General features: G+C 38.0%; 1 protein-coding gene and 2 pseudogenes across 1 annotated transcript; 2 read left to right on the forward strand and 1 right to left on the reverse strand.

Moving 5' to 3' along the window:
• Positions 1-1,151: 1,151 nt before the first annotated feature.
• On the forward strand, positions 1,152-1,526 carry LOC108040571 (annotated as a pseudogene).
• Positions 1,527-15,287: 13,761 nt separating this feature from the next.
• Positions 15,288-15,956, forward strand: LOC123037774 (annotated as a pseudogene).
• Positions 15,957-16,904: 948 nt separating this feature from the next.
• On the reverse strand, positions 16,905-18,000 carry LOC123037743 (histone H2B-like). The gene is made up of 2 exons (XM_044459869.1): positions 17,827-18,000; positions 16,905-17,130 (listed from the first exon to the last, which is right to left on the reverse strand). The coding sequence occupies exons 1-2, from the start codon at positions 17,979-17,981 to the stop codon at positions 16,914-16,916; spliced, it is 372 nt and encodes a 123-aa protein (XP_044315804.1). The 5' UTR covers positions 17,982-18,000; the 3' UTR covers positions 16,905-16,913.
• Positions 18,001-23,155: the final 5,155 nt, after the last annotated feature.

Genomic DNA, 23,155 nt, shown 5'->3' on the forward strand with positions numbered 1-23,155 from the left:
CACGTGGTGTTCCCTGGGTACCGATTTTAACATAAAAATCGGGAGCTAATTCGAGCGGCGAAAAACATACAAGAATGCATATTTATATTAAGTTGTTTAGCTGAGTAACGGGTATCTAATAGTCGAGGCACTCGATTATAGCGTTCTCTCTTGTTATTTACTAAATTAAGAGTATATTTGTTAGAAAGAATACCTTTAATTTTCTTAGGACTTTCGTTGTACAGGACGATGACTGGGAGGTTTTTCAGATTATTTTGAAAATCGATGTCTTCTTCAGTGGTGGATGGCTCAAGGATGATTCCAAAGTAGGAAAGTGTTGATTGTTGTTGTTCTCTTCTATCGCAAATGGATTGATGTTTGAATTGGCTTTTGCGATGCTCAGCTGTTGCTGTAGATCTTTGAAGACTTCCTTTTGGCTTTGAAGTTCTTCCAGTAGTATAGCAAGCTGATCCCTTGATATACCTCACTTAGGTGTTTCATCTTCTTCATCGCTGGTGAATTCTTCCTCGTTGCTATCGTCGCCCTCAGAGGACGTGTCGTAAGTGCGTTTCACGTTCGCGTTTTCAAAATCCATTTCGTCTGGGATTTCGTTGTTTTCTTCAGCTTTAAAGCTCTGAAGTTTTTGTACTTCGGGTGTTGTTTTGTCTATTGAAGTCTCTTTGTCTGCATCATTGAGCTTTGTTCATTTTTTTTGCATTTTTGTTTACATGTTTGCCGCGTATAAGCGTCGCCGGTTAGGTTTGTGTTCGAAACTGCATGAGCAGTTGACTCTTGGATTCCTTCGATCGTATAAGGATCCACTGATCTACAGAAATTTGTAAGTCTCTTAAAGGGAAGTTGGTTTTCAGTCTCTATCTGAATTCTGTGAATTTCGAAATTTTACGAAATCGATCTTTTCTCAGAAGCTGCCTTTCCACTAGTTTTCGACGGTATTATTTCAGTTCACTTTTAATTTCTCAAACACAATTCACTGATCATAACGGAGCGGGAACGCGTTCACGGTTATACTTTTTTCGAGCAACCTTTTCAGGTATAAGGCACCCACCCCTAACTGAACGCGCAGGCAGGCAAACAAGTATAAATATGTGACTACCAATTTTTCTCGAGCATTCGTTTTTGTGTGTTGAGTGAACTAAGTGAAATAAAGCAAAATGTCTGGTCGTGGAAAAGGTGGCAAAGTGTAGGGAAAGGCAAAGTCCCGCTCCAACCGGGCTGGTCTTCAGTTCCCAGTGGGCCGTATTCACCGTCTGCTCCGCAAGGACAACTATGCCAAGCGTGTTGGTGCCGGCGCTCCGGTTTACCTGGCTGCCATGATGGAATATCTGGCCGCCGAGGTTCTCGAGTTGGCTGGCAATGCTGCTCGTGACAACAAGAAGACTAGGATTATCCCGAGTCATATGCAGCTGGCCATGCGCAACGACGAGGAATTGAACAAGCTGCTATCCGGCGTCACCATTGCCAAGGGAGGAGTATTGCCCAATATCCAGGCTGTTCTGTTGCACAAGAAAACCGAGAAAAAGGCTTAAACGTTCCAAAAGCAGAGCCAACTACATACTTGTACATAAACATACCCAACCGTCATTTTCAGGATGACCAAGTTTTTACCAAAGAATTGTTAATATGTTCAAATAGAACATCAGGCATCAAAAAGTATTTCAAATAAAAACAAGAAAGGAAAGCTAAATTCGGGCGGAGCCGAAGTTGATATACCCTTGCAGAATACTCTGTAAATTATATTCTCCAAAATTATTCATATGATGCATTCTTAACACTCATAAAAAATCCCAACTTCCTAACTTTAAAAACACCAAAGTTATGACATTTCCAATCGTTCAGTTATATGCCAGCTATAGGATATAGTCGGCCGATCCTTATTTGGTAGGTCAGATTAATTGGCCAAATATAAAACCCATAGAAAATCCCAACTTCCTTACTTTACAAACACCAAAGTTATGGCATTTCGGATCAATCAGTTATATGGCAGCTATATGATATAGTCGGCTGATCCCGGCCGTTCCGACTTATATACTGCGTGCAAAGGAAAGAAGGGTGTGTGCAAAGTTTCAATTCGATATCTTTAAAACTGAGAGACTAGTTTGCGTAGAAACAGACAGACGGACAGACGGACAGACAGACGGACAGACGGACAGACGGACATGGCTATATCAACTTAGGAGGTGATCCTGATCAAGAATATATATACTTTATAGGGTCGGAGATGTCTCCTTCACTGCGTTGCACACTTTTGACCAAAATTATAATACCCTCTGCAAGGGTATAAATATGTATCTAGTGAACACAGCATCTTGGGTTTTAAAAATGTTCGGAAAATTAAATAATAATTTTATTGTATAACTTTATCAGACGGACTGCCCCCATCACCAAAGATCAACTAAATAGCTCAATAGAGGAATTAACCCTCCTTCGTGAAGAAAATCAGCGCCTGAAGGACGAAGCAGCTGACACCAAGCAAAACTCGGGCAACAACAACAACAAGGACTATCCTAAACTCGAGAAGTTCAACAAGCAACAATCCAAGAATACAGCAGTGAAGACAGCCAAGAAGTCAGCAAAGAAGACATCGCCAACAACACCACCAGCTGAAATAAATAACTTGGAAAAGCAAGTAAAAAACTTACCTGTAATAGTAGTTTTTAATCAGAACAAAACAATTTTGGAAAGTTCCTTGAAAAATATTATTAAACTAGAAGGCTACACGTGAAACATTTTGAATAAAAACAGAACTAACATTAAACTATATTCGTTGGAAAACCTGTAAAAAAAAACTACTAACCGAACGTATAATTCGCTATTTTACATACACTCCCAAACAACTAAAACCCCATACTGTCATTTAAAAAAAAATTAAGATGGCCCTAGTCGAATCAGTACCAGAACTTGTGTTCCTATCAGTTAATCAATACAAAGAAGTGCATTGGAAAATAACAATTCAAAAATCGAACCAAGTGAATTTAATTTTTAAGCTCAAAACCCTACTTAACTGTAAAATATTAATAGAAGCTTACAAACCACATCCAAATGAGATTAAGCAATGCCACAAATGCCAAAGATTCCTACATGTCGCCTCCAATTGCAATATGCCCTATAGATGCGTAAAATGTACAGATACACACGCCCCAGGGCAATGTAAAATCAAAAAAGGTGACAACGAAGTAGAGAATGAGATAACCAAAGCCCGATGCATTAACTGCAAGGGGCAGCACACAGCTAATGCTAAAATATGCCCAAAAAGAATCGAATTAATAGAAAAAATAAACCGGAAACGAACTGAAGCTATAAATAAATCGACCAAAATTATACACAAAATTTTACCTCAAAATAAAATAGCCCAAGGCAAAAGATTTTCTTCCCTATTTAAACAAAGTTCCCAGGCAGCTCCTACCACCAACATAAAAACCACAAATCCAGTCATACAGCAACACATGAACAATGCAAAAAAGCACAGTCGAAACGAAAATAAAAATCTTCTGTCCTTTGAAGAAATCGACAACGACTCTCGTAATCTATTTGAAAAAAATTTAATACAATGCATTTGCATAATGCAGAAAACAATATGAAAATACCCAAATAACAAGGATGAAAACACAAAGAAAACCATCTTACTTGATTTTATACTTCAAAAATCCCAATAATGCCTCTAAAAGTCTTATTTCTAAATGTAAAGAAATGAACTTAATAATTTTTCAAATACTCATCGTCCAGATGTCTTGTTAACTGCCGAGCATCACCTTAACCAAAACAATGCAGCCTTGTTTAAAAACTACAAGTTTTTAAGACAAAACTCAGGCACAAAACGACCCAATATTGCATCTCAATAACCTGGAATCTCAGTAGGAATATGCATAAAAAATGGTATTAAATACAAACAAATAACTTTAGAACCCATGATCTCCATTGAAGCAGTTGCAATTCAACTATCTTACAAGGATAGCCAAAATAGAGATAAATATATTGTTTTTGCATCCCTCTACAATCGCCGTCAAGATAAACTCAACACTCAAGATCTTAATAAAATCATAAACTCTTTCAACCAAATTCCAAATTGCACCGAAATTGTCATTGGATGCGATCTTAATGCTAAACATCCGTCATGGAACAAACCCTACTATAACCCTCGACTCTTAAATCAGTCAGGAACAACATTAAATAACTGGATTAATAGAAATTTAAATCTTACCATACATGCACCGCTAAAACCAACACGCCCTAATCCAAGACAACGACTAGATTCATCCATAGACATTCACAACATTTTGGCTGCCAAGTTATTAAGGACTTTCCATCAGACCATTTCTCCATCCAAATTTATATTAACATAGGAAAATCCCGACTAATAATTAATGAAAACAAATCAATACATAATTTCAACAAAATAAATCCGACTCTCTTTAATAGAATAATTCTACAAAATACGACACATATTCAAAACGAAACCAACATAAGTCAACAAGAAATAGATAACCATATTCAATACCTATCCAACGCCATTACGAAAGCAATACAAAATCCAGAAGCCATTCCAAAACTGGAAATTAAACCAAATAGAACTAACTACTCGACCATCAACTTAAGCAAACAATGCTTAAAGCTTATATGCCAGAAACGCAACTTAAGACGCACCATGTTTTAAAAATCATTCTCTTTAACAATAGAACATATTATGATCATCAAACGAGCAATCCAGGAAATAGATATACAAATAAAAACCACATAGAATTAACCGAACTTAAAATTATTGACAGCAGGCTATAAACCCGAGTAAAATCAGCTACAAAACAATCCAAAACCTAAATCCTCAGATCCCCAAAAAGGAACATTTTTATCATAACCTAATACTTAATGACTATGAAAAGAACTTAATTGATATAGAAATAGACAAAAAGACCTTCCTCAGACTTACCACCAATTTTGCCAAAGTAAACGCTCTGGTCTGGTCTTTCGAGCAAATACACAAACAGAACCAAGACATGTCTCTTAATAACTTATTACACAGAGAAAAGCGATCCCAGGTGGAATTTACAATACATGAACCGAACCCCACAATAACATCATAACTTTCAATAGCCAAAATACAGCCGATGGTGCGTCCGCTCACCGAACCGAATCAGAAATGAACAAATTTTTAGAACACACTATGTGAATACTTTACAAAATGGCACCTTAAATTAAATAGTAGCAAATGTGTAAGCAGCATTTTCAAAGGACCAACAACTTGCAACCTCTATAAGAGTGCAAAAAAATTTTGTCCCAAATTGTTCATTTATTACAATATTCCTCTTCAAAATCAAAAACAATTAAAATACCTAGGAGTAATATGATGAAAATTAAACTTCATCAAACAGGCTGAATACGGCTTACAAAAGGCAACAATGAAACTAAAAGAAATACATCACATTTTTAAACCAATAATCATTAAATAAAAGTAAAATAATTGACCTATGCACATTATTTTCAACCAATTCTTCTCTGTGGGCATGTATCTTGAATGAGCCTGAGCTTTGCTCAAATGGAACATCTACGAACCTTCGAAAGACACATACTTCGGAAGTCAAAAGGCCATCAAAGAAACCGAGACACTCTCCACTATGTATCTAATAAAGTACTATATTCTGTAGCTAAAACAAAAAAAAATTGATGAAATGAAAGTTCAAATCTTAGAAAAATTCATCTGAAACTATAACATAAGACAACGAGAAATTCCTTATAGACACTCTACTGAATTAATCACACCTAACTTTATAAGACACCTAGATACAGTTGGAATCCTTTACAATCGAAATAGAGAACTAATATTCTATAATAGGAAATTCCAATCCCTCAACCCTTATGATGGCTTATTTTATATCTGAATACGCTATAAATTAAAACTCTAATCCCTCTCTGTAAATACAACCCCATTCCCTTTAAAAATGTAAATACACCCCCTAATTATAAGAAATAGCTATAAGACAAAACCAAATCATAACCAATTAACGTTCTCAGGTTCTTTTTTTCTCTAAGAAAAATTTTTTTTTGCTGAAAATGAAAAAATTAAACTACAACAGTACAAATGTAATCATATATCCCAGTGCCTAATACCCTGATAAGCTAAAAGCGTAGGGTCAAAACTCAATATAACTTTAATTTACCAGTAAGCATGGAATTTGTCACACATGTTTTACTATTAAAAAAAATATTCATCTTGTATCAGAACCAACGAAATTGACAATAAATACATGTGGGGTTTTATTTATTTAAAGATAATGTATATTTAATGATATTATATTTTAAGTTAATTTAACAACAAGGTGTGTATTTTAAATAATGAAATTAGTGTGATCGTCGTCTCGTCGTTGCGTCGTTTAGCACGTTTTGATTAGGCACGTCTTTACTTAATCGGTGGTCGTCGACAACTGCCTCTCGTCCTTTGGGCTGTCGGCGCTCTCCTCGTCGTTCGTCTTCTCGTCGTAGTGATCGTCGTCTTCTTTTCCATCGCCTCGTCTTACTCTGGAATGCGTCTTTTTACCGTTTGACCGTCTTTGCTTGGTGTTGCTCCTATCGTTGTCTAGGGCGTCTTTTGGAATAGTGATGCGTAATAAAGGGAGACTCGTACGAAATCACTCCCACATTCGGCCATGCTGACTAAACATTCGCCTCGAATGTTTCGTCGCTGTCTTCGTGTGTTGGCCAAGGCTTTAGAAATTCTGCACAAGTTGAGGAAATCTTTGGTCCATCTGAGTTGCCAATTTTTTGGACATCGTAGGCATTATTGTGCTTTACTTTTGTTATTTCGTAAGGACCTAAATACTTCGGCTTTAGTTTAAGACCGCCTCCAAATTGTGTTCTTTTTATAGCTACTAAGTCGCCCATGTTGAAGATCTTTGCAGGCTTACGTCGCAGGTTGTACGTCTTTTTATTTTCAGCTTGGAGTTTCAAAATTTGAGTTTTTGCTTTAACTCGAAGGTCGTTGCGCGTGTCCTTAAACAGCGCTATGGATTCGTTGTTGATTAGCTCGCGAAGCTGCTGGTCATCTTTGTTTCTCATTTTGACTCCGATGAGAAGCTCAAAAGGAGTGGCGTCAATACTTCTCGAATAAGTGGAGTTGATGGCTTGTTGAACTCGATCGACGTGTCTGTACCATTTTGTGGGATCATCCACACTCAATTTAGAAAGTACTGGAATAATGATGGCATTTAGTCTTTCTACTTGTCCGTTTACACGTGGTAGACCTGTCGTTGATTTTACTACCTTCATGTTTTCTTCTTCGCAATACTTAATATAGTCTTGGGAGGTAAAAGCTGAACCTCGGTCAGATATAATACAAGCTGGGTTGCCAAAAACATTACTTTGTGCTCTTAATTTGGTTATGACTTCGATGGCAGTCGTTGACTTTGTAGGATAAAGCCAGCAAAACTTTGTAAAAGAGTCGATAACAGCGAGTATGTGTTTGTAGTTCTTGTTTGTCGACTCTAGTGGACCTAAGAAGTCAATGTGATAAGTGTGCAACGGAACATCTTCTTTCTGCAATGGATGCAACCAACCCTCCTGTTTGCCTCGCTTGCGGTTGTTTAAAATGCACGGAATGCAGCAGTTGATATATTTCTGAATTTTTTCTTCTATGTTTTCAATAAAATACTCGTTGCAAATTAGCTCCTTTGTCTTCTTAAAAGCAAAGTGTCCACGGTCATGTGCTCTGGCAATGATCTGTTTCTGCATGTCTTTAGGAACTACAAGCAATTCCAAGTCTTTTACGAGTTTGTACAAGATACCAGACTTCAGGAAATACTCTTCATAAGGTAAGTTTGAATCTTTTATAATTTTATAGATTGACTTTAGGTGTTCATCATTTTTCTGAGCTTGCTTAAAACCAAGGGCTATAGAGTCGTCGATGATTGTCATGATTGGATACCTGGAAAGGGCATCAACGTGTTTCATACGCGAGCCTGAACGGTGCTCTACTTTGTACTCGTATTCTTGCAGCAACAGTACCCAACGTGCAACTCTAGTACACAGGTTTTGCTTGTCTAGCGTCTTTGTAAATGCGTTGCAATCAGTTATTATCTTAAATGGAATTCCAAGAAGATAAACTCTGAACTTGGTTATGGCTTCGATAATCGCCAACACCTCTAACTCGTAACTTGAATATTTTCGCTGAGCATCTGTAGTTTTCCTACTCATATAGTACACTGCGTGGAATTGGCCGTCATCTGGAGATTTTTGCATAAGTATGGCGCCAAAACCATCTATAGAAGCATCAGTATGTACCTCGGTGTCATACTTCGAGTTGTAAATAGCCAAAACAGGGGTAGAAGTCAAGTATTTCTTTAGGCAATCGATCGCATACTCTTCATTAGGACCAATTACAAAATTAACTTTATTTTTCGTTAAATCAGTCAATGGTTTTGAAACAAGTGCATAATTATGAATAAATTTTCTAAAATATCCGGTTAGACCGAGAAAACTTTCTAACTGCTTGAGGTTCTGCGGAATCTTAAATTTCAAAACGGCATCAATCTTCTGAGGAGTCGGAGAAATAGTTTTATTTTCAATGATGTGACCTAAAAACTGAATACGGGTCTGCAGGAAATGACATTTCTTTAGGTTGAGTTCTAGGCCATATTCGCTGCATGTTCCAATAACTTCTTTGATATTTAAAACTGCTTCTTTTTCGTCTGTTGCTGGTACAATAATGTCGTCTACGTAAGGTAGAGCGATTCCTCTGCGGGTAAGTGTTCGGAAAATTGCATTTATGTGCCTCTGAAACACTCCAGGTGAGTTTGACAAACCAAAGGGCACCTTTAGGAACTGGTACTGCCCGCTTTGTGTCACGAATGAGGTATACTTTTTGCTGGACTCGGCTACAGGCACATGGAAAAAACCATTCTTCAAATCAATCGTGCTGAACATCGTAGCTTCTTGCAAGCGATCAAGCTGGTCGTCAATCAGGGGTAATGGATAATGATCTTTTACGATTACCTTGTTTATACGCCTGAAATCCACGCAAAGTCGTTGAGAACCGTCGTTTTTCTTTGCAAGTACTACCGGACTTGTAAATTCAGAGTCGGACTCTTCGATTATACCGTTTGAGAGCCACTGCTCGATTTGTTCGTCGATTATATTTGTTTCAGCGAATGCAAATCTGCGCGGACGCGAAAAAATTGGAGTTTCATCGTTTAAAATTATTTTCATTTCAATGTTTGTTGACTTGGTTTTTTGAGGGCTATACTTCGAAATTAGTTCACGCACTTCATGCCTAGCACACTCACTGGCTGATTTGTTTATATCGAGCTCTTCATTGTCAAACACTGTTTCAATTTTCATTAAATTTGCATTTAGTTCTTCTTCGTCAACACTGTTCAACTTTCGCACACGTAAACCACTTGGACTGAATGAGATTTCTGCTTGCAAGCACAGATCTTCGCCTATAATGAGTCGAGTGTCCATACAATCGACCGGGACTATGAAAAAGTTTAAATCATAGGCATTGCTGTCAATTTGCACTACTTGCTTACATTGTCCGATCGGCTTGATCTTATTGGCATTGCGATTTTTTCCAAATCCAATTAGATATACACTGCACTCTTTCAACTTTGGCAAAGCTAACTGCTTGTATAAGTCTTCACGCAAAATGTTAAATTTGCTGCCTGTATCAAACAGCGCAATACAATTCAGATTTTTAATTGAGACTGCTTTGCTCGTCATATCGCTGTGCTCTTTCAAAACTCGAGTGTTTAGCCTGCTTTCTTCAACTGCTTTTTCTGCTTGTGGACAGCTTTTAGAAATGTGTCCAAATTTATTACATTTAAAACACTTTCTGCCTTTCTCTTTATTGCTGCATCCACTAGAAAGATGTCCTTTCTCACCACAATTGTAGCAAACGATTTCTTTTCTGACACTCTTTGAACTACTTTGCACTGCTTGAGCTTTCTTCTCTTTAACACTTCCTTCCGTAAATTTCGTTTTACCACTTATGGTTTGGTAGTCCTTCAACTTGTATTTAAATTCAGATATATTTTTAGCACCATAAAGAATTGACTTGTTTGTAGAAATTTCATCAATGCCGTCTATTACATATTGAATTAGAGCTTCTTCTTCCACATTTCCTCGCGATGCTATATCTTTCATGCGGTAAAAATATTCGTGTACATTTTCGTTCGCGCGTCGTTTGCAATTACCAAGTTGCATATGTATTTGCTTGCTGCTGACTCACTTAACAAAGACTCTTTTAATGCACTCCACGAATTTAATCCTTTTTCGCTTGACACAAATAACTTTGCGACACCTTTGAGTGATTTTTTGGCAAAAATGAGTTTCTGTAAAGCGTTCCAACCCATCAATAAAGCTTGGTCTTCAAAATCGCTAATCCACACCTCAATTGGAATTTCATCACTTCCATCAAATTGTTTAATTGACTCCTCTATATCGCGAAAACTGAGAGCAAATCGTGGCATCTCTTCGAATTCTTTGCTTCGTTGCGAAATAGACTTTTGCGATCTTTCTTTCGCTGGATTTGAATGCGCGGTTGTTGAAATTAAGCTCTCATCACTCTGAATGCCTTCTTCGTCGTCCTTTTCTTGATCAGATTCCTCACTCTCTGAATCTTCCACTTCGTTTCCGGCGAGTAGTTGGCCGAACTGCAAATTGCGAAAAATGTGCAGCTGGGTATTTGCAACATCATAGCTTATGCCCAAAACTGTACATACCCTGCAGTACCGTTCATCACCTTTTAATCGCTTTTTCATCACCAAAAATTCATCACTGCTGATTAATCGGCGATGAAACTTCATACAAATTAGTGATGAATTTAACATTGGCATGTCCTAGGAGTTAATCAGTGAAAAATTCATCACTCTTTAATCAGTAATTCATCACTCTTTTTCAGTTTTTCATCATTCTTTAATCAGTAATTCATCACTCTTTGAACAGCGTTTACTGATGAACATGCGATGAACGAGTGATTAAAATGCGATGAAATAGTGATTAACGAGTGATGAATTACTGATTAAAGAGTGATGAATTCATCACATTTTCATCAGTAATTCATCACTCTTTAATCAGTAATTCATCGCTTTTTAATCTCATTTTCATCGCTTTTTCATCGCATTTTCATCGCTTTTTCATCGCATTTTCATCGCTTTTTCATCGCTTTTTCATCGCTTTTTTTTCATCAGTAAAATTCATTCAGTAAATTTTCATATAAATTTCATTTTTTATTTTATTACAATATTTCATTATTATTTCATTTATTTCATTACATATAACTAATTAATTTAACTTAATTCAATCTACATACACATGCAAGAAAAAGTTTGCGTACAAACATGTCCCGCAATTTTGGAGTTAAAAAAAACATGTTGAAAAAAATCTTACAAATTTAATTTTTATTTAAACAGATAGTACATTTATTTACCTCTCGTTTGATGTAACTTTTAAATTTCTAACACTTATACTTTTCCCGATATTAAGAAAAATGTACAAAATGCCCCGATTTAGGATCAGAAAAAGTATGCGTACAAAAAAAAATAAATCAAAAAGGACGGTATTAAAAGCTTTTAAATTGCAGTTTTTTCATGGATAACTAATAATCAAAGTTTAATTAATAGTTTGTAATCAAATCTGGCATATTTATGTTGTAACCAGACGTTATTTTTATAATGGGAAAAAATATAAAAGAAATTGACCATGATTTGAGGAAAGTCATAGTAAAACTACGTGATAAAAGGAAAACTATCGGGAAATTGGTGGGATAGTTGGCAGATCACACTGCTCTGTACAAAGAGTCCTTGAAAATTTTAATTTATCGGGTTCCTGTGGGTCAAAACCCCGCTCTGGTAGACCACCAAACTTTCTGAGCGTCGGAGGAGAAGCGTTTTGAAGACAATAAAAATAAATCCAAGCACAACAAACTCCCAAATGGCAAAGGATATTAAGGACATGTATAATAACGATCATCATGGAAAAAAAGTTTGCAAAATTTTGAAGAGTGAAGACTAAACAGCTGTACTGCCCGGAAGAAATTACTCATATCATAAGTCAACAAAATCAAACGAATGGAATTCTCCAGAAAATGCAATAATAAGCCCCAGGAATTCTGGAAAAAAGTGATTTTTAGCAACGAATGCAAGTTTTGCATATTCGGGATAAAGGTCCGTAAGCTTGTGTGGCGAAAGAATGGTACAGCCCTCGACATCCAAAACCGTGCCCCAACCGTTAAGCACGGTGGTGGTGGCATTATGGTTTGGGTATGTTTGGCGGCCAGTGGAGTTGGAAATCTTGTTTGCATTGAGTCCACAATGGATCACAAGATGTATATCAACATCCTAAAAGAAAATTTACATCAAAGAGTCACGAAACTGGGACTGGAGGATGACTTTTGGTTCCAACAGGACAACGACCTAAAGCATTGTGCCATAAATACGAAGCCTTGGGTGCTCTATAATGTGAAAAATCGGTTAAATTCGCCACCGCAGTCCCCAGATCTCAATCCCATTGAGCATTTGTGGGAGCTCCAGGAGCTCCAGGAGCGCAGGATCCGCCAGCACACCATTACATTAAAGGATATGCTAAAAAAAAGTGATGGTCTAGTAATGGAATAAAATATCGGTGGAGGACACTACGAGATTGGTCCAGTCAATGCCAAATCGGTTGGCTGAATTCCTAAAACGAAAGGGGTACCTGACTTCGTATAAAATTCAAGTCCTTTTGCCAAAAATATGAAGTTTCCTTTTGATTTTTGTCTTTGTACGCATACTTTTTCTGATGCAAAATCAGGCCATTTTGTACATTTTTGTGAATATTAGGAAAATTATAAAGTGTAAGAAGGGTTAAGATACATCAAACGAAAGGTAAATAAATGTACTATCTGTTAAAATAAAAATTAAATTTGTAAGATTTTTTCAAAAGGTTTTTATACCCGTTACTCGTAGAGTAAAAGGGTATATTGTATTCGTGCAAAAGTATGTAACAGCTAGAAGGAAGCGTTTCCGACCCTATAAAGTATATATATTCTTGATCAGGGTCACTAGCCGAGTCGATATAGCCATGTCCGTCTGTCCGTCTGTCCGTCTGTCCGTCTGTCCGTCTGTCTGTCCGTCTGTCTGTCTGTCCGTATGAACGCTGAGATCTCGGAAACTATAAAAGCTAGAAGATTGGCATTTTGCATGCAGATTCTAGGAGTTCCTACGCAGCGCAAGTTTGTTTCAAACTGGTGCCACGCCCCCTTTAACGCCCACAATCGCTTATATACGATTTTAAAAATTTAAATATTTCGGAAAAGTAAAAATGCAGTTTTATTGTGTTTATTAATACCTATCGAAATGTAGAAGAAATTTTTCAAATCGGACCATTCGTTAAAAAGTTATGCGTGATCAAAGTTTCTATCTCCATCTCCCTCGCACTCCCTTTACCTGAGTAACGGGTATCTGATAGTCGGGGCACTCGACTATAGCGTTCTCTCTTGTTTTAAGCTCTAAAGTTGCGGGACATGTTTGTACGCATACTTTTTCTTGCATGTGTATGTACGTTTTCAGTTGTCCCGGAGGTGTTGAGGATGTTTCGGTTTCCGTGCCCTTTTTTTGACTTCGTGCTTTATGTACTGGCTCTTCCTGACCAAGTATATCTGAAATAGAAAAATTATTAAAAAAATAAAAACTTACTGCGTTTTTTGTTTTGCCGCCGGCCAAGTCCAGTTTTATTTTAAGCTTCACCTTAAATAATGAATAAATATATTAACAGTATATGTAGGTACAGCTCAAAATAATTAATAAAATAACACTTACATAAATTTCTGATAAATTTAGTTATAAAATTTCACAAAAATCTCAGCTACGATCTGTTCTCTCCGTTCTCTCAAATGCAAGTGCACGTAAAAACCGCGAAAACAACTTCAGTTGAAAACAAGGGCGCCGTTAATCCTATTGTTCTTTCCTTTGCCTAATTTGTTTTTACATGTTTCGCTTGGCGTCAAAGCAGGGTATATAAAAGCATGTCCGACTATTAAAAATAATCACATAACTTAAATTCACTAAAAAAGGAATCCATACCTTTCAAAACTATCATAATAATTTTATTTTTAAAAAGTATTTCCATAAAATAATATAATTAATAAGAATCAACGACTACAATACAAAAATTAGGCTAATTTATTTTCAAGGGTGTATAAAGGTCGATCTGATTTTATTACATTGTCCTCCACCTCTCAGCTCATTTTATGGGGAGAGAGACAGAGTAAGAGAGGGAGATGGAAATTTTTCTGCGTTGCCTACGATCGGGGACTGAGAGTTTCGGCTCTGCCTGCGTCGCACTCGGCTCTGCCGACTTTGCCTTTGGCTCTGCCGGCGTCGCAGTCCGCTGCTGATTAAACAGTGATGAATTTTTGTAGTGATGAATTTCGGAACTGCAGGGTATTGATATGAGGTCTCTGTCACTCAGTTTTGTATGTATGTATACACATTTTGCCTTATAAATCGCGTCATTTTCATTGTACCGAAAACCTTGAAATTCGCGTAGACGTTTGCGATTGCTTCTGTCTCCTTTTTTTTCAAACACAAACTTATGCAATGCGCCAATACTTTCTTTAGTTGCATTTTTCAAGTTAGTAGAAATTAAATCGTTAAGGCATGCCATGCTCAAGAAGAAAAAAAATTTGATTTTTACAGAGTCGTATTTAGTTCACTTTCCCACGTCGCACTTTTACTGTTTTTCAGGTTATTCCCGGCGAGCTCCCAAATGTGGGGTTTTATTTATTTAAAGATAATGTATATTTAATGATATTATATTTTAAGTTAATTTAACAACAAGGTGTGTATTTTAAATAATGAAATTAGTGTGATCGTCGTCTCGTCGTTGCGTCGTTTAGCACGTTTTGATTAGGCACGTCTTTACTTAATCGGTGGTCGTCGACAACTGCCTCTCGTCCTTTGGGCTGTCGGCGCTCTCCTCGTCGTTCGTCTTCTCGTCGTAGTGATCGTCGTCTTCTTTTCCATCGCCTCGTCTTACTCTGGAATGCGTCTTTTTACCGTTTGACCGTCTTTGCTTGGTGTTGCTCCTTTCGTTGTCTAGGGCGTCTTTTGGAATAGTGATGCGTAATAAAGGGAGACTCGTACGAAATCACTCCCACATACATTACATTACAAAATAAGTCTGCACTTCAAGCAGACATCAGCACAGCAAGTGACTGATGTCAGACCCATAGTAGAAGTGCTCTCCTCCTCGATTCTCATCCGTATGAAGGAGGTCGGCAGCAAGCGCTCGCGCCATTTTCTAAACAACAAAGTATATTTAAGTGAACAAAAATGTCTGAATCTGCAGTTGCAACGGCCGCGTCCCCAGTGGCTGCCCCACCAGCGCCAGTTGAGAAGAAGGTGGCTGCCAAAAAGGCATCTGGATCCGCTGGCACTGCACCGCCATCGCACCCGCCAACTCAGCAAATGGTGGACGCGATGCCCAGAAATTGGCTCCATTCATTAAGAAGTATTTGAAATCCGCCGTCGTCAATGGGAAACTGATCCAAACAAAGGAAAAGGGCGCGTCTGGTTCATTTAAACTGTCGGCGTCTGCCGCGAAGGACCCCAGGCCAAAGGTAGCGTCTGCTGAGAAGAAAGTCAAAAGCAGGAAGGTAGCCGTTAAGAAGACCGGAGCCACCGCCAAGAAGGCTGCCGGAGCTGCCGACAAAAAGCCCAAGATCAAGAAGGCTGTGGCCACCAAAAAGACCGCCGAGAAAAAGAAAACCGAGAAGGCAAGGGCCAAGGATGCTAAGAAAACTGGAACCGTGAAGGCAAAGCCAGCAGCACCAAAGACCAAGTCGACCGCAGCGAAGCCGAAGGCAGCTAAAGCACCCAAAACCAAGCCAGCGGCGTCTGCTAAGCCGAAAAAGGCGGTAAAGAAAGCAGCTGCCCCTGCTACAGCTAAGAAGCCGAAAGCAAAGACTACCGCTGCCAAGAAGTAAACTGTGAAAAAGTACAAGTACCTGTACCTGGACGCTTACAGTCGCAATTTAAGATTTCGAAATCTGAAATTGATTTATACAAGCCCTTTTCAGGGCTACAATGTTTGTTAGCAAGAGAAAAATTCTTTCGATATAATAGCATTCAAATTATTTTATAAAGCAAGAATATAGTGATTGTGTTTTTTTGAAAGAACTGTAGCGGCGGAATTATATCTTTGAAAAGAGTTTAATGTAGCATTCAGAATCGCATAAATTTATCATTTAAACAAGAGAGAACGCTATAGTCGGGTGCCCCGACTATCAGATACCCGTTACTCAGGTAAAGGGAGTGCGAGGGAGATGGAGATAGAAACTTTGATCACGCATAACTTTTTAACGAATGGTCCGATTTGAAAAATTTCTTCTACATTTCGATAGGTATTGATAAACAAAATAAAACTGCATTTTTACTTTTCCGAAATATTTAAATTTTTAAAATCGTATATAAGCGATTGTGGGCGTTAAAGGGGGCGTGGCACCTTTTTGAAACAAACTTGCGCTGCGTAGGAACTCCTAGAATCTGCATGCAAAATGCCAATCGTCTAGCTTTTATAGTTTCCGAGATCTCAGCGTTCATACGGACAGACAGACAGACAGACAGACAGACGGAAAGACGGACAGACGGACAGACGGACATGGCTATATCGACTCGGCTAGTGACCCTGATCAAGAATATATATACTTTATAGGGTCGGAAACGCTTCCTTCTAGCTGTTACATACTTTTGCACGAATACAATATACCCTTTTACTCTACGAGTAACGGGTATAAACACTTTAGTTTTGAAAGATACAAAGATCATAGTCCAGACTATTTTGATTATTTTATATTGTATTGCGAATGGTATTGAAAATGTAGTTTCTTTGGTAAAATATGTTATGGCCCTGAAAAGGGCCGTTTTGGATCTTCCTCCGCAAACGCAGCAAATTTACTTGGAGCTGGTGTACTTGGTGACAGCCTTGGTACCCTCACTAACGGCATGCTTGGCCAACTCTCCGGGCAGAAGCAGGTGAACAGCCGTTTGGATTTCCCGACTGGTGATGGTCGACCGTTTGTTGTAGTGGGCCAGACGAGAAGCCTCTGCAGCAATACGCTCGAAGATGTCTTTCACAAAGCTGTTCATGATGCTCATCGCCTTCGACGAAATGCCGCACGAAGATAAGGTGACGTACCTCGGAGTTACCTTAGACCGTCGCCTTTGTCGGAAGGGACAAATTGATCGAGTTTGTGGATCAGCAAGAACAAAACTTGACAAAATGGACTGGCTCCTTCGTCCAGGCAGCGGCCTATCCCTTGAAGCTAAGGTGCGGCTTTTTAAGGCCATTGTCCTCCCAACCTTAAACTGGGGAATCACTTGCTGGGGCACGGCCTGTGATTCGTCACTAAAAAGGGTGCAAACATGCATTACAAAGGCTCTCAGGCGGATGCTAGGGGTGAAGTGGCACCATTATGTAGAAAACCGAGTTATGTTCCAGGACACGGGAGTGCCGACGGTAACAGAGACGATTTGCAAATCCTCAAGTCGATACCGGGAACGTTTGCTCACACATGCAAACTGTCTGGCAAGACATCTTGCAACACCACTGGGTCGACGGCGTCTCCGCAGACGACACCCGGCAGACTTATGGATTCTCGGCCGTGACAGACACGGTCGCCTTCTGTAATAACACATCTTGATTAACTTTTGACCGGCTATGACCACACCTGATTTGCTCAAGAATGGAGCACCCGTTACCCGCATTTTTTGGGATCTTTAGAAATAATTAGTCAATACACGAAAACAAGGTCCATCCTTGTGTGGCGTGTTCAATAAACTAAAAAAAAAAAAAAAAAAAGACGAAATGCCGGTGTCAGGGTGGACCTGCTTCAGAACCTTGTAGATGTAGATGGCATAGCTCTCCTTCCTCTTGCGCTTCTTCTTCTTGTCGGTCTTGGTGATGTTCTTCTGAGCCTTGCCAGCCTTCCTGGCTGCCTTTCCACTAGTTTTCGGCGGCATTATTTCAGTTCACTTTTAATTTCACAAAAAAACACAATTCACTGATCATAACGAAGCGTTTTCGTTTCGTTTCGTTTATTGTCAATTTCTTTTTTTTTTTTTTGGTTTAGATACATAGTTAATCTTATTTAGAAGTAGTACAAAGAGTGACAAGTTCATGCTTACTTAACTAAATTGTGTTACATTTAAACCCTGCGCTTATAAGCTTTTCGGGGCATTCGTTTTTATACCCGTTACTCGTAGAGTAAAAGGGTATATTGTATTCGTGCAAAAGTATGTAACAGGTAGAAGGAAGCGTTTCCGACCCTATAAAGTATATATATTCTTGTTCAGGATCACTAGCCGAGTCGATCTAGCCATGTCCGTCTGTCCGTCTGTCTGTCCGTATGAACGCTGAGATCTCGGAAACTATAAAAGCTAGAAGATTGGCATTTTGCATGTAGATTTTAGGAGCTCCTACGCAGCGCAAGTTTGTTTCAAAATGGTGCCAAGCCCCCTCTGACGCCCACAACCCACAAGCTGTGGCCACAGTTTTGATGCTATTATGAAAATTTTTAATTGATATGTATTTGTTTCGTAAATACCTATCAATTTGCCTAATAAAAGTTTGCCACGCCCACTCTAACGCCCAAAAACCTATTAAACGCTTAAGCCTGGCTAGCGCCTACATTTCCGCCTTTCATGGCCCGTGGTAGCGCCATCTAACGGATGACTTTGGCCAAGGTGCTCAACAGAGTCAACGTTAATTCTCGATAAGGATTTCTATTAAAGGAAATTGCGATGGTTTTCATTTGTCAATACCGAACTATATCCCAAGAACTATGCAAATCAAATCTAGTTACCCAAATTGGAGGTCTGAGTCAAACAATGGCGTATGTGTGTATGTATGTAAGCATATACATATGTATGTATTTACATTGTACACAGTTGCAATTGCCCGGCAAAGATAACTCCTTTCAAAGAAATACCCGTTACTCGTGTTGTGCAAACATTTAGACTTTAATATACATAATACTATTTAAGAATGTATGTGTTTAGCCAATATAAGTATGTATGTTTAATATTTCTAGTCAATTTATTGCACTCAAAAACATAAACATAAACACAGCTGCTGGTGCAGGACAAAAGCTGCCTGCGCTAAAGCAGCGCTGGTGCTGATGCTCGTGCTGTAAAGCTGCTAGCGCTAAGAGATCGCCGAATTCAAATTGATAATTTGAACTTTTTGAACTGAGTAACGGGTATCTAATAGTCGAGGCACTCGACTATAGCGTTCTCTCTTGTTTTATATTTATTTATGTTCATATTTGTACTTCGTACGGGATTGGAAGTAGTATTTTTTATTTATTTTGGTTCTATATATATATTCAGGGAAAAAATGATTTTAAACAGTAAAACCTGAGAGTATTAAGTTTGTTTTCGGTTGTTGTAATCTTAAAAGCTAGAATAGACTAATTTAATGTTAGGGAGGGTGTTTTTACAGCGGGAATAGGTACAAGGTATATAAGGTATAGGACAACATTCATTAATTTCACTGGTTCGTATTGTTAACTAGATTGTTTGGGTTTATGGAGTTATGTCTGCTATGATACCTCTTTTATATGGCTTATCGTTAGATTATGAATGGAATAGTTAGGAGGAGGCTGGATTTGGGCGACGCTGTTTGAGATCAGATGAGTACTATTGTTTCTGTTGTTTTTAATGAATTGTTATCGATACATTTGGTTTGTGTTTGTTGGTATAAGTTGCTGTTGTTTATGAGATGTCTTGTTATTAAGTTCCTGACAGAGGAACCAAGGGCTCGACGTAGTATTTTTCGTTCAAAAAGTCTTAAAACTTCCATTTCACTTTATTTTAAGTTGAACCAGGCTATGTGGCCGTATGTGAGTATTGGTTGTATTAATTTTTTGTATATTAGTGATCTTATTTTGATTAGTTGTTTATTTGAATCCCGGATTTGTGAGCGTTCAATTCCATCAGAGCTGATTACGTAAAAGGAACGGTTTTTTAGGTAGCTGAATATCATTTTAGTCAGATGGTGGCGGAAGTTGTGCAAATGGAGCATTTTGTATATTAATGCATTTGTCCAGACGGTGTCCAATGCTTTCTCAAAGTCTAGGGCACATGCTATGATGGCCCGTTTGTTGCTTAGGTTGGAGTATATGAAATTATTAGCGGCTGCTAGTGAATGTGAGATAGACATATTCTTTCGGAATCCAAATTGAAAAGGTTGTTGGATTGTGTTACGGTCTATATGTTCTGATAATTTTAGGGTAAGAATTTTTTCTAGGAGTTGGCTTATTGCAGACAGTGTTGAGATTGGTCGGTAACCCAGAAGGGTTTCATGATTGGCTTTGGAATAGCAATTGGAAATTTTGGAATAGCAATTACTTTACTGCATTTCCAGCTACTAGGAAAGTATGATATGTTTAAGCAGTGATTAAATATCTGTGCTATGTGTTTTAGTACAGGTATATTCATTCTTTTTAGAAGAAAGTTGCTCGTTCCATCAGGACCAAGGGTTTTCTTTGCATTTCCATACTTTATACGTTCAATAAGTTGTTTGGTGTTTGTGAACCCTGTTCTTCCGCATTTTGCCAGTTTCCGTCGGCAGTAATATTTTCATTAAAGGTGATAGATGGGCTGTTTTCGTTTAAGAATGTTTCCCTTACTGTGCTTTGGATTAGGTTCGCGTGAAGCTGGTGCTGTGGGTTTACTGTTGATAGGCTATCATTTTACTTGTGAATTCGTTCAAAGGCCCAAGCAAGTCCATTTATTTTATGAAATTCTGATTTTAAGATGGTTGGAATATTTATATCAATGGTTTGTTTATCAACTGGTAAAAAATATTATGTTTTGAGTTCTGTTGTTAGGTTGCTTTTCAGCTGATGAAATGGAAAATATGTGTCCAAAGAGGTACCGTCTAAGGTACCGGCAGTATTTTATAAGCTGCAAGCAGTTAGGACTAGGACGTACGATTTTGTTAGGTTTTTTTTTTGGATCTATTTTAATAATTGGTATGACTTCGGTCGAATGTAATGCTTTTTCTATTGCTTCATTGAGTTTAATTACGTGGTTGTCGATCTGATCAGAGGTTTGGTTCTGGCAGTTTGGGATTGGTGATAGATTTGTTAGGATGGTCCTGTTCCACATTAAGGAATTCATCTGGTTAAAGTTGAAGATTTTTTCGGGTCCGTTTCTAATAGTTGAAAGGATTCAAGGTTTAGTTCTAGTTGTACTCAAAAGTAATCCAATGGGAAGTCTTTTGTTATTTTACATCCATTGCCAAAATCTGTTGATAGTTCATTTGAGCATATAAAAAAGTCTATATAGACGAGGCAATTATTTGGTTAGGCCGGGTGGGTTTATTGTAGGGAGTAGAGTGAGATAAGGTTGGTTGGTGAACCAATCGTAAAGCAATTGTCCATTTGAGTTAAGGTGTCTGGGGCTATGGCTTGGGTTATGACAGCTTGGGTGTTTTGCATTAAGATCACATCCGATTACTATTGGGCTATTGTTGGATTGTTCATTAACATGGTTTTACTATATTATTTAGGTCTGATGTATGAAGCAGTGTCCCTGGTTTTTTGTATAGTGTGACTAGAACTATGCTGTGCCTTTCTTGTTGTCTATTTATGTAATAGATTTGAATAGCAATGGCTGTTGAAGCTTTGGAGTATCAACTAGCGGTTTCTGGCTGACTGTTTGACCTTTGGCGGGCAAGTTGGTATCGTGAGAGATTTGGATTATGTTTGTCAGTTAACCGGTGTTCTGCTATGAGCATTGCATTTGGCTTATGCTTTAAAATATATTTTTCCAGCTCAGCGTCTTCTCCTGATTTATGGGTTCTTGAATGAGATCGCTCGCGCTCAGAGCGAAACCGTTTATTTCTATTCTGTTTGGTTCTGGTTGTTCCAAGACCGTTTTGTCGTGTTCAGTTAAGCAAAAGGTCTTTTGCGTTTTTTTCGTTAAGCGTCTGTTTTGCACATTTATGGAATATGGAATCAAAATGGAACTTGTTAACAAAAATATCTGAAAATAAATTTAAAATTCTGTATTAAACAAATTATATTATTTCTTTTTCACAACAACGAAAGTAAATGTGAAGACCGTTTGCATTCAGTTTTTCGGTCAATCGGTCTTTTGCTGACTCTCATTTTGCGACCGTTTCTCATTTCGCTCTTTACGCACAAAGATCTCAACGAAAAGCGCTCAACAGAAAACATAAATGAAGACAACAAGAGTCTCTTGCTCAGAGTGAGAGCGAGAGAGTATGAACTTTTTCGGTTGTGCTCGCAACGAGAGCGCAAGAAGAAAAACGGTCAACAGTTATTTGCGAGCTACATATCCCTGCAGTTCTGAAATTCATCACTATAAAAATTCATCACTGTTTAATCAGCAGCGGACTGTGACGCCGGCAGAGCCAAAGGCAAAGTCGGCAGAGCCGAGTGCGACGCAGGCAGAGCCGAAACTCTCAGTCCCCGATCGTAGGCAACGCAGAAAAATTTCCATCTCCCTCTCTTACTCTGTCTCTCTCCCCATAAAATGAGCTGAGAGGTGGAGGACAATGTAATAAAATCAGATCGACCTTTATACACCCTTGAAAATAAATTAGCCTAATTTTTGTATTGTAGTCGTTGATTCTTATTAATTATATTATTTTATGGAAATACTTTTTAAAAATAAAATTATTATGATAGTTTTGAAAGGTATGGATTCCTTTTTTAGTGAATTTAAGTTATGTGATTATTTTTCATAGTCGGACATGCTTTTATATACCCTGCTTTGACGCCAAGCGAAATATGTAAAGACAAATTAGGCAAAGGAAAGAACAATAGGATTAACGGCGCCCTTGTTTTCAACTGAAGTTGTTTTCGCGGTTTTTACGTGCACTTGCATTTGAGAGAACGGAGAGAACAGATCGAAGCTGAGATTTTTGTGAAATTTTATAACTAAATTTATCAGAAATTTATGTAAGTGTTATTTTATTAATTATTTTGAACTGTACCTACATATACTGTTAATATATTTATTCATTATTTAAGGCGAAGCTTATAATAAAACTGTTGGGCCAGCATAAACTAAGATGGACTTGGCCGGCGGCAAAACAAAAAACGCAGTAAGTTTTTATTTTTTAATAATTTTTCTATTTCAGATATACTTGGTCAGGAAGAGCC

The sequence above is a fragment of the Drosophila rhopaloa genome, unplaced genomic scaffold (assembly GCF_018152115.1).
Source record: "Drosophila rhopaloa isolate 14029-0021.01 unplaced genomic scaffold, ASM1815211v1 contig_2, whole genome shotgun sequence".
Taxonomy (NCBI): domain Eukaryota; kingdom Metazoa; phylum Arthropoda; class Insecta; order Diptera; family Drosophilidae; genus Drosophila; species Drosophila rhopaloa.